The sequence below is a fragment of the Talpa europaea genome (genome assembly GCF_964194135.1).
Source record: "Talpa europaea genome assembly, chromosome: 7".
Classification (NCBI taxonomy): domain Eukaryota; kingdom Metazoa; phylum Chordata; class Mammalia; order Eulipotyphla; family Talpidae; genus Talpa; species Talpa europaea.
The window spans coordinates 112,420,564-112,434,273 of NC_140074.1; the positions used below are offsets into that span (position 1 = coordinate 112,420,564).

Sequence of the window (13,710 nt, forward strand, 5' to 3'; positions counted from 1 at the left end):
AATACTGCTCATTGATGATCATACTATGATTTAAGTTGCAATTTCCTTAATTTATATTATGCATTAAAAATACTAAAAAATATAATCACAAACCAAATATTAAAAATACTTATGTCTTCAAAATTTTTGAAAACCAATAATCAATCAGATAAAAAAAAAACTTTCCACTTTTCTTCCTTTCCCTTCACTCATTTTGCTCATCCTCAACTCCCAAAATGATTCCTATGAAAAAGCAAATATCTTACCTACTACGTAAAATCAAACATGATCATAGCTAATTAGAAAGGGTTCATAGGTTTAATAATTTGCTGCTAAAGAATATTACAGGGCCTCCCTGATGGTGCAGCGTTTGAGCTCTGGGCTGCAAAGCTGCCCACAGCCTCTGCAGCCCCCAGCGAGGGTCCCACATGGTGCACAGACCTCTCCTGTCTCGCCCGCTGCTCTCCTCAGCAGTGTACTTCATGAGTCTGTCTGTTCTGCTCCCCGCTCTGGCTCTGGTGAATTCTCTCACCCTCCCGCGCTTCTGACCGTACCCAGTGCTTATATAAATAAATAAATGAATCTTTAAAAAAAAAACTTAAAAAAAATGATATTACAAATTAATGGTGCCAAGTCAGCAATGTCAGTCTAACACCTGATATTTTAAGATCATAAGCGACACCTTTACCTGCAGAATAGACTTATATTAGCCTTGCCCTGAGGTGCCCTATTCCATTCATTGTAGAACCTATTACTTAGTGTTATCATACTGATTTATGCAATATGGCAACCACACTCAGACTCACAAGAACTGCAGCCAACACAACTTTACTACAATCAAGATGATTGTACTTTGGAAAGGAATTGTTTCATTTGCAGTTATAACACAAAATAAGAGACTAAGACAAACTACTATTACTGACATATTTATACGATGACCTGATGATACTGGAATGGATGCAACCTGAAGAAAAAGAGTGGATGGAGGAAACCTATTATTGGCTTCAGTAACAACATTTGTATGGGCTTGAATCTATGCTGAAATTTCAAATACAACATGTTTTGTACTGATAGAGCTGACAATCTGGCATAAGAAATGAGTTAGATACAGAAGAAAAGCATTTTCAGACATTTTCATTCGCATATGAATACATGTCTAGAATCATAGTATCTGGGCATTTTCATGCCAGAGAAGAAAAGAATCATAAGACATTTGAATTTTATTAGTGTTGCCATTTTCTGGCCCTGTGACCACAAGTTAAACTCAGTCAAGGTGACCATTGTTATTCACCAGGACTATTGCAATTGTCTCCTAAATGTTGTATCTCCATTTTGCCTCCCTTTTAACATAATTATAAAAATCTGAATCACATTTATGTATGCATTAAACTCTCCTATACTTTTAGAATAAAGCCCATGCCCCTGGTCAAGGCTTAAAAGGTGCTGCATTACTTGGGCCCTGGATTCCTGCTCTGTCCCCTTTTCCTACCACTTTCCTCCCTGTTCACTCTGCAAGAATACACTAGCCTCCCTTTTGTTGTTCAGTGGTATCTAGCTCCTTTTCACCTTAGCCTTTGTATGGTTTGGGATTGTCATAGTGTGGGTAGCTCCTTATCAACATTCAAGACTAGGCTCAAATGTCACATTTTCAAAAATCTCTTACTTTACTACCCCTCCCCTCCTCCTCATTTCAATTGCCCTTTTCTAATCCACTGTCTTGAAATGCACAGATTGTTATCTGAAATTTCTTTAGGTATCTATTACCTGATTATCTCTCAAATCTCTCATTATAAAGTACAATCTGCAACAGAAGTGATCTGGTTTTATTCCCCGTGTGCTGTAGCCACAGTAGTTTGGCCAGCACCTGGCCTTTGTAGGAGCACAACAAATGAAATAAACGTCGCAGCACTTAATCATATAAAACTTCTCAGGTCTTCAGTTTCCTCATCTGTGAAGTTGAGATAATTATACCTGTTCTGGACATCTGAAATAATGCCTAACATTTACTAACTATTCCTATGCCTCAGGCACAGTAAGAATCACCTTACATGCAGCTTCTCATTTACTATTATGATTACTCTCTTACAAATAAGGCCACCAAGTCAGAAAGGACAAATAACTGGTGTAAGGGCACTGCCCATAGTGATGACAAGGGTGTGAAGTGAGTCCTGACCTCAGAATCCGAGTTCTTAACCACTATTTCCTCCATTCTAGTAAGATGCTTCCTTCCAACGCGGCGAAATCGACTAAGCTAGCTGGGTCCTCTGGTCCTCCTTCGTCAGTGGGCCAAGTAAAGAAAACTATTACATGCTCCACGCCTTTCTTTTCCAACTTGACTGCCCCCCCCCCCATCTCCTCCACTTCTTCCTTGAAAGATCCCCAGATCCTGGTCCCTTCTAAACAAACTTGAGTTTGACCACGTTTCTCCCGCGCCAGGGCAGGGATGCTCGCAGAGCAGGTAAGGGGCATCACACAGCAGTGAAAGACAACTGTCAGGGACGGAGAAAATGCAGAAGTTCTGCGTGTCCGCGAGGCCCGCGGTTACCTCAGGACGGTCCCGGGGAGAGACCACCCTGGAGCCGCCCTCAGCGAGCAGCGGCCCCGAGGCCGGAGGCGCCCAGGTGCGCGGACCGCGGGGCAGCGGCGAGATGCAGACAAAGGCTGGCGGGTGTTAGGAAGACAGAGATTTTCTTATTCGTCGCGGAACGTTTTAGGCACTTTCCTCAAAGTGAGTGAGATGGGCTCTGGAAGGAAGCACAGTGGGAGGAACAGTAAAGCAGCAAAACGCGAACCTACCCGCGATCTGGCAACCCGGCCTCCGTAGCCCGGCTCACCGCGCAGCCACCTGAAGAGCCTGGTAGCCAAGGCAGCAGCGGGCTCGACTAGATATCGCGAGGCAAGGCAGGTCTCGCGAGATCTGAGCCCGCGCCCCTCACAGGCGGGCGTTCTTTCCGGGCGCCATGGGGGCGCTCTGGCGACCGGGATGGCGGAGCGTCGCTTTTTGTGGCTGGCGCTGGGGCCGCCCCAGGGCCCCGAGTGGGGCCGCCGAGGCGGTAGAGGCGTGTCTCAGGCCGTGGAGGAGTGGGGCGGGGGTTGCTGAGAGGGGGCTGAGGCGGCTCGGGACTTGGAAGCGCCCCAGCCTGGCCCGGGACCGGGCGGTGCTCCCGCCGCGGCGGCCGAAGAGCACGAACCCGTTCACGCGCGCGCAGGAGGAGGACTGGCGGCGGCGGAACAAGACGCTGCTCACGTACGTGGCCGCGGCCGCCGTGGGCATGGTGGGGGCGTCCTACGCCGCCGTGCCCCTATATCGGCTCTATTGCCAGGTAGGGCCCGCGCTGGCCGCTGACAGGGGGGATGGGCAGAGTCTCCTAGCTCCCAAACGACTCATTTTTGACCATAATCAAGTGATTACTGGAACAGTATGAATGGTAACAAATAGAGACCCTTGACCCCCACCCCCCAAAGTGGTTAAACCATTGACCCATTCATAGGAAATGGTGGGTGGCAGTATATAAACTTGGCTCCTAATGGATTTTTGTTTTTGAAGACTTATTTGTTCATGCATGCAAGAGCTGGGGTACAGGGGCGGTGAGAGGGGGTGGCGGGGCGGTGAGAGGGTCCACCACAGACAGAGCCGGGAGCCGAACAGGAAGACTGACTGAAATACACTGCTGAGGGGAGCAGCAGGGGAGACAGGAGAGGTCTCCCTGTCTGGGGATCGAACTCGTGTGGGTAGCTCCCTGGCTGGGGATGGAACTCTTGCTGCAGAGGCTGCGGATTGCTTCATAGTGCGGTGCTTAACCTTTTGCACCACCAGGGAGGCCCCCCTAATGGATAATTAAAGTTAAATATTTTACTTGTTTTTACCCGATAAAGACCTCATCAGACCAAAAAGTCTTGCTTAACATGCAATGCTTTAATGTCTTCTTTTAGACTACAGGACTGGGGGGATCAGTAGCAGCAGGTCATGCATCGGATCAGATTGAAAACATGGTGCCTGTTAAGGATCGCATCATTAAAGTCACCTTTAATGCAGATGTACATGCAAGTCTCCAGTGGAACTTTCGGCCTCAGCAAACAGAAATATATGTAAGTGATAAATTGTAAGATTACCTTTTTCTAATGAAAATTTCTTGCAATATTTTGAACAGTTTTACTATGTAGGGAACACGTATCTATACTTAATTTCAAAATGTTGACTCCATTACTGTAATTTCTTCCCATAGACTACTGTTTGACCTTTATGTAACAGTATATACTGTAAATTTTAAGTTATATGGTACTATAGTGAAAGTCAGTTTGGAACCATGGGAAATGTCATCTTTTTTTATTGGAATCATTAAGAGTTCACTAACCAGTTCTCTGATCACTGATCTTGAGGATAGTATCAACTGTCATAGTTTTCCTCAGGAAAAATGTTGAAAAAAATTGGTTACAATGAAAAGTAGATTATTGGTTCACTTCGTAAGTATCCCTGTTCTTTAAAAGAAATTGAGAGGACTTTTGAAGTACTAGTCATGTTCTATTTCAGACTTAAAGATTTCGTGAAATCTTGACTAACTGGAATCCCAGAGGATTCAACTGAAATTATTTCATCAGCTGGTGAACTGCCAGAAAAGCTCTATCATAAACCTTATTTTTCCTTTAAGTATTAGTGCTCCTTAAGTTAATAAACATGATTGAATCTCTTCAACAGTCGACAGCTTTTTAGATTATGATTTTGAATATCGTTTTCAGTTATGTAGCCCAAAGCATTAGTGGTTGAATAAGTGACAGAGTATTCTTTGGAAACCAATTTTTTTTAAAGCCTGGCATTGTTATCTACTGTTTTTTAAAAAAAAATGCATTACTGCTCTTTGGTTAAATAAGAGGTCTATTCAGTTATTAGAGTATTACTCTGGTTATAAATTTAATTTACTCTGGTTGTAAGCTGAATTTATGTTGGGAACCTTTTAATAAGAATCTTTAGTGAATCATTGGACTGTGATAGGCTTGACATTCTCTGGAAGACATTTTAAGCAACTCAACTTGTAGATGATTGCCAGAAGACTTCAGATACACAAGAGAAAATGCATAATTAATTGGGCATAATAGAGCACTGGTTTTTCACTAATATATGCTAGTAAAATTTGAAAATTAGATGTTCATTGGCAGTATTCACAATTTATTTTGTTGACCCTTATTAGCTTAGGTATTACATGATGGATAGGAAAAATAATACGACATATGTTGGGGGAAAAGGTGCTGCGGAAGATGAAATGATATTATATATTTTCTTCAAAACAGGTAGTGCCAGGGGAGACTGCACTTGCATTTTATAAAGCTAAGAATCCTACTGACAAACCAGTAATTGGAATTTCTACATACAATGTCGTACCATTTGAGGCTGGACAGTATTTCAATAAAATACAGGTATAACTAAGTGCAAACTTCATAAAATGTGATAAAAGTATGTAAAACTGTTTAGTACTAAATTTATTGCCATATTTTAGTAGGTATTGATTTCTGAAAACTTCTTCTAGACTTTTTTCATTACTTATAGTTGCTATGCCAAACCAAATGGGTATCTGCTTTGAGATTAATTTGCTTCATAATCCTTAAAGCAAAATGCAATCAAAGGTGAAAAATGTGTTACTCTATCACAGAACTTAAAGATTATATTTAATAATATGTTCATTAAAGCCAAGAAATGAGCCACTTGTTTCCACTATAGATAACTGAATAGAAATATTAATAAATACTTTTCTATAATTTTAGTGCTTCTGTTTTGAAGAACAAAGGCTTAATCCGCAAGAGGAAGTAGATATGCCAGTGTTTTTCTACATTGATCCTGAATTTGCTGAAGATCCCAGAATGGTGAATGTTGATCTCATCACTCTTTCTTACACTTTTTTTGAAGCAAAGGAGGGGCACACGCTGCCTGTTCCTGGCTACAGCTGAAGTGAACAACTTAAGTCCTGCTTCAGATTTGTGATTTTTGAAAAATCATGTATCTTGTCTTCTCAGAGGAGAAATACTGTACAATAATGTGAAGTCTTCTATTTTAAATATTATACACTAATGATTATTTACCCCCAACTAATTTATTCAACTTAAAATTGAGAAAACAAGTTTAGCTTTTCACCATGGATTCCATATGCCTAGTCAGAATGTATGACTATGTAAAACCCATGCTCAGAGTTTGAGTAGTAGTATTAAAAAAACTTTAACTATGTAGGCATGGACTTGATGGTTCCTGTCCACCTTCACATTATTAGTTCATACTTGTAGCAATAAGGATAATGCCCAAGTTTGTTTTAGGCACTAGGTTGACCTTCTGATGATTTTATTATTTCTAAAATAGCTGGTTACTACTTTTATTGTGAACTGTGACTATTTTAAAGGTTCAATATGGAAGCAGAACCACTAAGCCCTAACAGGTTGCCCAAAATTACATTCTGATTTCAGTTTTGGCTGCATTTTTTTTCTTGTAGGGTTATTTCATAGTCATAGTACTTAATAGTTACTTTGAAACTTTTGGGTCATGAAATTGAAATAAAATGTATAAACGTGTATGGATCTAGTAGGTTTCTCACATTTCCTATCATATGTCCAAATCCCTGAATGTTAAAATGTAAATGTAGGATTGTGAAGATTTACTGATACCAGAAGTTCTATGAACAGACTGTAAAAAAAAGTATTAAATTGTTTTAATTGTAATTTGTCATTATAATTTGACATATAAATGAATGCACAATTTGTTTTCCAGTGGTCCCAGTTAGAATATTAAATTACAATATAAAGGAAAAAACATGTTGTATTATAAAGAATCATATTTAAAGACAGCCCAATGTATAGTCCAGTGACCTCTTAGGGTATCTAAATATAATTCAACTACAATCATCAAAGGTTTAACTCATAATGCTAAACAAGAATACTATTTATAAAGAAGTGCAAATTGATTTTTACATTCAACTTTAGTTAAATGAAGGCACTTAATTATTTAGTTTCTCACATTTCACACTTATATCTATTCAGAATTATTTTGTAATTAAATCATCTGCTCTTCATTCAGCTGTGTGATGGTCTCAGTGGTGGAAGGCCTGTGAAACATAAGACGCTACAATTAAACTGCTTGGCCTCCATACAATGAATTTTTCTTCTGAAGTTTTAAATGAGTATATGTCACAACCAAGTTCTTTTGAGATAAAGCTTGAGATGGTGCCAGGAGCCGTTACATGTCAGACTGGAACTGTGACTCTTCTGTTAAACTTCATTATTGCACAGGAGAAATTTTCCACCATGTTTTTGATGTTTAGTAGGTCTTGTCTTCTCAAAGGTGGACAGTCTGTCTTTCAGAGAGTTGGAGCCCCTAACGCAGCTAGTGACTAGGTCCTCCACTTGCACCTATAATAAAGAAGACAGTCCACCATCTCCATCTTTTCCTTCTTTCCTCATTCCTTGATAACTGGAGAATCACATAGTAGAGGAAAGGTGAGAATTTACAACACTATTACTTCCAAGGAGGAGGGTGTGTGGGATAAATACAATACAGTTAATAGGCCATATATTCATTGGTAAATTAATTAGTAAATAAATGGGATAACTAGTACTGCAAAGAATGAATTTAGACCCCTGGACAGTGAGTGGGTTTTACCATTCCCAATTTGTAAGTATTAACACGTCTGATTTCAGTTTCTAAGAAGTTTCTTCGATCAACTATTTTTGTTAGCATTAATATTTCTATACTGTAAACCAAATTCTCGATTTCCAAGATTATCTTTAGCAAACAAGGCCACAACGAATGTTATTCTATTAGTGAAGAATTTTTTATTAGAACTTGATTTAGAGGAATTTGTGTAGTAATTTCAATCACCAATGTGTTAGAGATTCAAATAGCCTTTATACAATGTAAATAGTAAATATAGAAAGCAGTGATTGCACTGAAATCATGTGATGCAAGAATGTGATATGTAAATTGAACTCTTTACCTCAACATTCACTATGACTTTGAGTTCCTTTGGGGTGGTGATGATCGATTTCTTCATAAATACTTCTAAAACAAACAAGCCATCATGGCAAAGAGGGTTATGTTACCAGTTTCAGAGTACTATTTTGGCTTTTAACTGCCAAAACCTTAATTAAAAATCTGGTCTCATTTTAGGTGTTCAGACTACATCAGTGAATAAAAACAATGATCTCTGCCCAAATCCTACCTTATAACTTTTGTAAGTCCTAATGCTATAGTGCCATGCAGCTTATAAATATGTATCTTATATAGCCAATACATTCTTTTTGTGATTTAAGAAAAAATGACTCAAAGTATGCTTTTTGCTTTAAAGAAAAAAAATTATTCAGCTTTTCCTGGCTCCAAAACATTTTTTTTTTTTTAAATAACACTCATCTATTTAACCTGTTAATGACACACCAAACTCCTGTGCCACTTGAGTGTATAACTACCACTTTAGTACTGTATAACAGTTTTCAGTGATATCCTTTATTTAATTTTTTAAGTATGTCTTACGTATTGCTATCGTAGAAAATAGCTATATCTACAAACCCAGCATTCATACACACAATATAGCAAAAAATGACTAAGGAAAAAACTCACAAAAAACATAGCACTATGGAGCCATGATCAACCTCTTTAGGTCCCAGCATGGGTCACCAACCTTTTCTTTAATCTATGAACAGCATCCCCCTGACACCAACTCTTGGTGAGAAACCTCAGTAAGTGCCTTGATAGGAAAAACCAGCTCCCCATCATTGCATCTTCCAAGTTTGTTTTCATTTGCATCATAATCTACTTCTGTGATCCTATATACTCCTGGCTTCTCAAACACTTTCCTCATTTAGTTATTCCCCTCCCTCCCTTAGACACTACCTCTCAGCAGTCATAGATGCTCTAGCATCTCCAATTTTATAACAATACAATCCTTAGTTCCACATTTACTTTATCACCTCAGTAATCCTCGAGCTGCCAAATCACCTTCCATCATCCCTTCATAATTAGGTTGCTAATAAATCATGTGCACTTAATGTGTCTACTTCATCTCGTACTTTTCAAAACACTGAAATTTGGTTTCTGTACCCACCAATTTACCAAGAAAGCTTTTACTGAAATAACCAATGATTTCCATGTTAGTGTTTTTTCAGTCTCCTCTTGCTCTCAGCATTGTCGATCACAGTAATGCACTCCCTCTCCCGTTTCCATGTGTGCCATTTCTACACATAATAACAGGTTCCTTCATACTCTTTGACCTTGGCTTTGGCTTTTTCATTTCTTTGAATATGCCCAAATTCATTTTCTTTGGGTGCTTCACACAGGCTGTCCCCTGTGCAGACAATAATGATTTCCAAGTTTGTCACCTAATATTACAGGTCTCAACTTTAATGTCACTTCAAGCTGTCTCTAACCCTCATTTAAATTTGTTCTGTTACACACTCTTAAGTCACCATACTCATACAATTAACATATACTATAAATGTGTTTGCCTGTTTATGATTTCTGCCTCGATACCTGATTTAACCTTCATGAGGACAATCAGTGATGGGAAATCTCTGACCTTTTCTCCAGATTTAATGCTTTTCCTTAGAGGTTCCATGGATTTCATGTGGATTTCAAAGGAATTTCCAAAGCTTCACCTCTCCAGCTTACTGTCTTGCTCACCTCTAGTAGCTGTTGTACTGCCATATGTATTTACAGCAATCTAACTGGGTATAATAAATAACTTCACTTCTACATGAATGCAGAAGCTGAAAAAACATTCAGTTTCCAGATAGCATACTTAGTTTAACCAATTTCTAGTCCCTTTAACTACTAACTTATTCAGTGATGTTTTATCAAACAGAATGACCTAGGTAAGTTTACACAATCCTAAATTAGGAAAAAACATTTGATGAAGTTCCTAAGACTATTAATATTAAGATTTATTCCCAAATTATCCCCAAATGGATTGCTGCATTGAGGATTTAAACCAGGGGTCTAAATGCCAGGCAGATCAAATGAATGAACAGAAAGTGAAGTGAGATCTGGTGGATTACAGAGCATGCCATGTGTCAAGGAGGCAGCTATTGTTTAGCCCCAATCTACTGGAGGCTAAACAACTTACTGGAGGCAAATGCAGGCCAAGCATTGCTGAAGTATCCAAAAGAATCCAGAACTATATGTATTTTTTGAAATATCTCAGTAGTTAACTGTCAGCAATTAATGTTTTAATGCACACTTAAAATTCCACGTAGGTGGGCCTACCCTGGTGGCGCAGCGGTTGAGCACTGGGCTGAGAAGCTGCCCGCAGCCTCTGCAGCGCCGGTTCATTCACGGGCCACTGGTGAGGGTCCCACATGGCGCACAGACCTCTCCTGTTGCGCCCACTGCTCCCCTCAGCAGTGTATTTCATCACTCTGCCTGTTCTGTTCCCGCTCTGACTCTGGTGAATCCTCTCACCCTCCTGCGCTTCTGACTATACCCAGTGCTTGAATGAACAAACAAACAAACAAATAAATAAATAAATCTTAAAAAAAAAAAAAATCCACGTAGGTCAAACACAATTGCAGGCAAGATACAACCTGCAGGCTGTCAGTTTCTAAACAATAATTTCCATAAACTTGCTTTAATCATCTTTACCAATTTTGGGGGTAAACTTCAAAGTATATTAAAACTCTAATGAGCCTACCATAATTTATATTAATTTGACCTAGATGATATCATAAAATAAGCTGCTTTAAAGATTTCAAGTTAAAAAGTATTTTTATACAAGTGTTTTATTAATTCATTTTAAGCACATTTTTGTCATAGGTACTGGAAGCTAAAAATTAAGTTTTTTGGTGATTAATAGTCAAAGAACAAGAATACTGTCCCATCAATACAGTGTTATGTCACCAATCCGTGACTAGCCCTTCTCAAGCTAGAGAGAACCTTTGCTAAGGCAGCTAGAAGAATCCATTAATGCAAAGCTGGTTCCAGTTATTTCTTAATATGCAACCACAGCATTTTTATTTTTCAGTCACAAGACTGAGAATGAAAAAGACCATTAAGAGCAACAGCCTCTATAAAACCTCATAAGTCATTTTTAATAAGCCATTGATTTCTGCCAAGGCCTAAACAAATGTAAATGTATAACCAAGTCCTGTTAGCTCTGCTACAAAGGGAAGCAAAACAAAAAATAAATTAATCTTTTTGAAAATGACTTACTCTGTAGTGACAGCAGGAGCTAAGGGATCAAACTCCATTACCTCATAGTAATTGGGTGACTGGGGATCACTCTTTGTCATTGCTTTAGGCAAAAGAAGGAAAAAAAAAAAAAGATCAGTAAACACACATCCTGCCTTTCGAGGACATATACGATTAATAATTCTCTTATGACTTAGACTTCAAACACAAAACCCAAACAAACACTGAAAACCAGAAACAAACAAGCTGGTGTTCAATGGGACTTCCAAGTGCAAAGAATTTACACACATCAAAAAGATTTCCAAACTTCCACTAGACGTTCATTCAAAATACAGCACATTCAAAATACACAAGCAAGTTTACTGTCTCCTGCTCCTTTACTGTCTCATAATGGGATCGGCCCTGAATTTATTTCACGTGGCCTTAAAAAGAAAATGAATTCCTCTAAGTTTTCCTTTCGATATATCTCTTTCTTAATTACCAGTTACTCTCTGGCAGACCCACTTATTCTCACAGGTTTCCTTATTCGATGGAAATAAGGTCTCTAGTACCTGGATGATTGCTGGGCAAGGGTGGCAGTCTCTCGCTTGATGGTGTTGCTAGAACGTTTTGTAGACTAACAGGCTGCAGTAATACTGTACTGGAAGATTCCAAAAACTGAAGAAAGCATAGCACATATTTAAATCAACATTTTACTTCAGCTTCTCATATTTAGATTCCTAGGCTTCCAAGTGGTGCTATTCCAAGAACTGTAACAGACTTTTAACTGTACAAGAATAAGTAATTATTGACGAAGACTGTCATCACAGAAGGGTTTTTTTTTTTTAGCTAATAATCACTAATAAAATGTACTGCTTTTTCCATCTGGTTTCATGCCCACTGCATTTTCTACCTAAAATGTAAAATTTTTCTGAAATGTCATTTTGAAAAAAAAAAAAGAAGCAGGGATGGTTCAGTCCAGATTCTGCTGCTTCATACAGATGTAAAAATCTCAGCCTCAAATAGAAAGAACAAATACCTTTACAGAAAGGTATAAGGTAAAGACATCAAGTCAGGAATGATAAAGGATTAAAGCCTTAATTAGAGACAGCTTTCCATTCATTTCACAAATGTGTCTTGGGCATCTATTAGACATCAAGCCTTACAAATAAAGCAATAGATGGACTAAGTCCCAGCCCTCCTGGAGTAGACAACAAATGGAAACAGTTATCAGATGGCAAGTGCTTTAAAAATAAAAAAGGGTACCAGGGAGGAGAGAGGCTGGGGTGGCAGTGTCAGGGAATGACTCAGCATTGCGGACAGTGAGTATAGCCCTGACTCTGACATGGGCCCTGTGATTATTTGAGGAGACGCAGATCACATGCTCTTAACTGGAGGAGGCCACTGTGGTAGAGCACAATGAGCCAAGAATGAAAGGTGAGGCTGGCAAGGTCACATTCAGATCAGCATTTCAGGCTTTTACGGAGTAAAATGCAGCAAGGAAGAAAATCACAGGAGGGGTTAAAGATGAGTAATATAATATTCTTACTTCTGAAAAAAGATTGCTCTGGCTTCTGCTCTAAGCACAGATTGCCGGGTGGGGACAGAAGTGGCGAGGCAGCAAAGGATGACTCAGGGCAACCCTTAGGAGGCCATGGCCATGTCCGTTTGAAGGCCCGGACTAGGATGCAGCAGAGGTGGTGGTGGGAAGTGGCTATATTTTGTAGGTAAAAATAGGTTTAGTACAATTTTTTAAAGTTTTTGACCCAAGTGAGTGAGTGGTCCCTTTCTTCCGTAGGGAAGACTGCAGAAAAAGTAGGACAGGGCTAGGGAGAAATCAAGAGGACATGGTAAGTGGAAGGTGCAATTCTGAGTTTAGGGGAGTGGTATTGGGCTGTAGGTATCAATATTAAGTTGTCAGCACCTGATACTTCAAGATATGAGTTCAAAGACCAGCAAAAAATGAATGTAGATAGAGAAGTTTGAGCCCTGGGATTTCTAACACTGAAAGGCCAATAGAAGTGGAGGGGCCAGCAAAGGAGACATTGAAGAAGCAGAAAGGAGGTACAAGAGGAACCAATGAGGAGTATCCAGAAGTCATGTGTGCAAAAGGAGGATGTGATGGGCTTTGATACTGCTGGTAAATCAGGGAAGAAGAGAACTGAGAATAGCAGCACCAGCTGTTGCAATATGGAGCTCACGGTGGCCGTGACCAGCGCCACGCCCGCAGAGTGTAGGGATGACATCATGTCTGAAGCCGGCCAGAGAGGGGAGGCAGGCAGTGGAGACAATACATGCAAACAATTCTAGAGGAAATTGGATCCTTAACAATCTTAGTAACAGAAGTGAGACTCAACTTGTCCATCATAAAAGAGTAAAAAGAACACAAGGGAAAGTTCTAACAAGGGCTGCTCTGACACATCATACATATAACGAAACGTTGAGCAGAACATGAGAATTACAAACAGGAGCTCCTTTTTGGCCATGACAATCTGCTGACGTAGGTGCACTGCCAGGAAGGATTTCTCTACTTACATTCTCATAGGTATGACCCGAGTCGAAGTTTTGGGTGGTCCTTTGGGGCAACCTAGGATAGTATG

General features: G+C 39.6%; 2 protein-coding genes across 2 annotated transcripts in view; one reads left to right on the plus strand and one right to left on the minus strand.

The window, feature by feature from the left end:
• Positions 1–2,924: 2,924 nt before the first annotated feature.
• COX11 (cytochrome c oxidase copper chaperone COX11) lies at positions 2,925–5,919 on the plus strand (the record flags this gene model as incomplete). Its single annotated transcript, XM_084237961.1, has 4 exons — positions 2,925–3,302; positions 3,913–4,068; positions 5,266–5,391; positions 5,737–5,919. Exons 1-4 carry the CDS (start codon positions 2,940–2,942, stop codon positions 5,917–5,919), a joined length of 828 nt encoding a protein of 275 aa, XP_084094087.1. The 5' UTR covers positions 2,925–2,939.
• Positions 5,920–7,950: 2,031 nt separating this feature from the next.
• TOM1L1 (target of myb1 like 1 membrane trafficking protein) overlaps positions 7,951–13,710 on the minus strand; it is a gene marked incomplete at both ends in the record, with an annotated part of 48,470 nt that continues 42,710 nt past the window's right edge. The window contains 4 exons of the mRNA XM_084238662.1: positions 7,951–8,014; positions 11,153–11,234; positions 11,683–11,788; positions 13,646–13,697. Of these exons, the coding sequence (XP_084094788.1) occupies positions 7,951–8,014; positions 11,153–11,234; positions 11,683–11,788; positions 13,646–13,697 (304 nt within the window). The remainder of the gene's footprint in view (positions 8,015–11,152; positions 11,235–11,682; positions 11,789–13,645; positions 13,698–13,710) is intronic.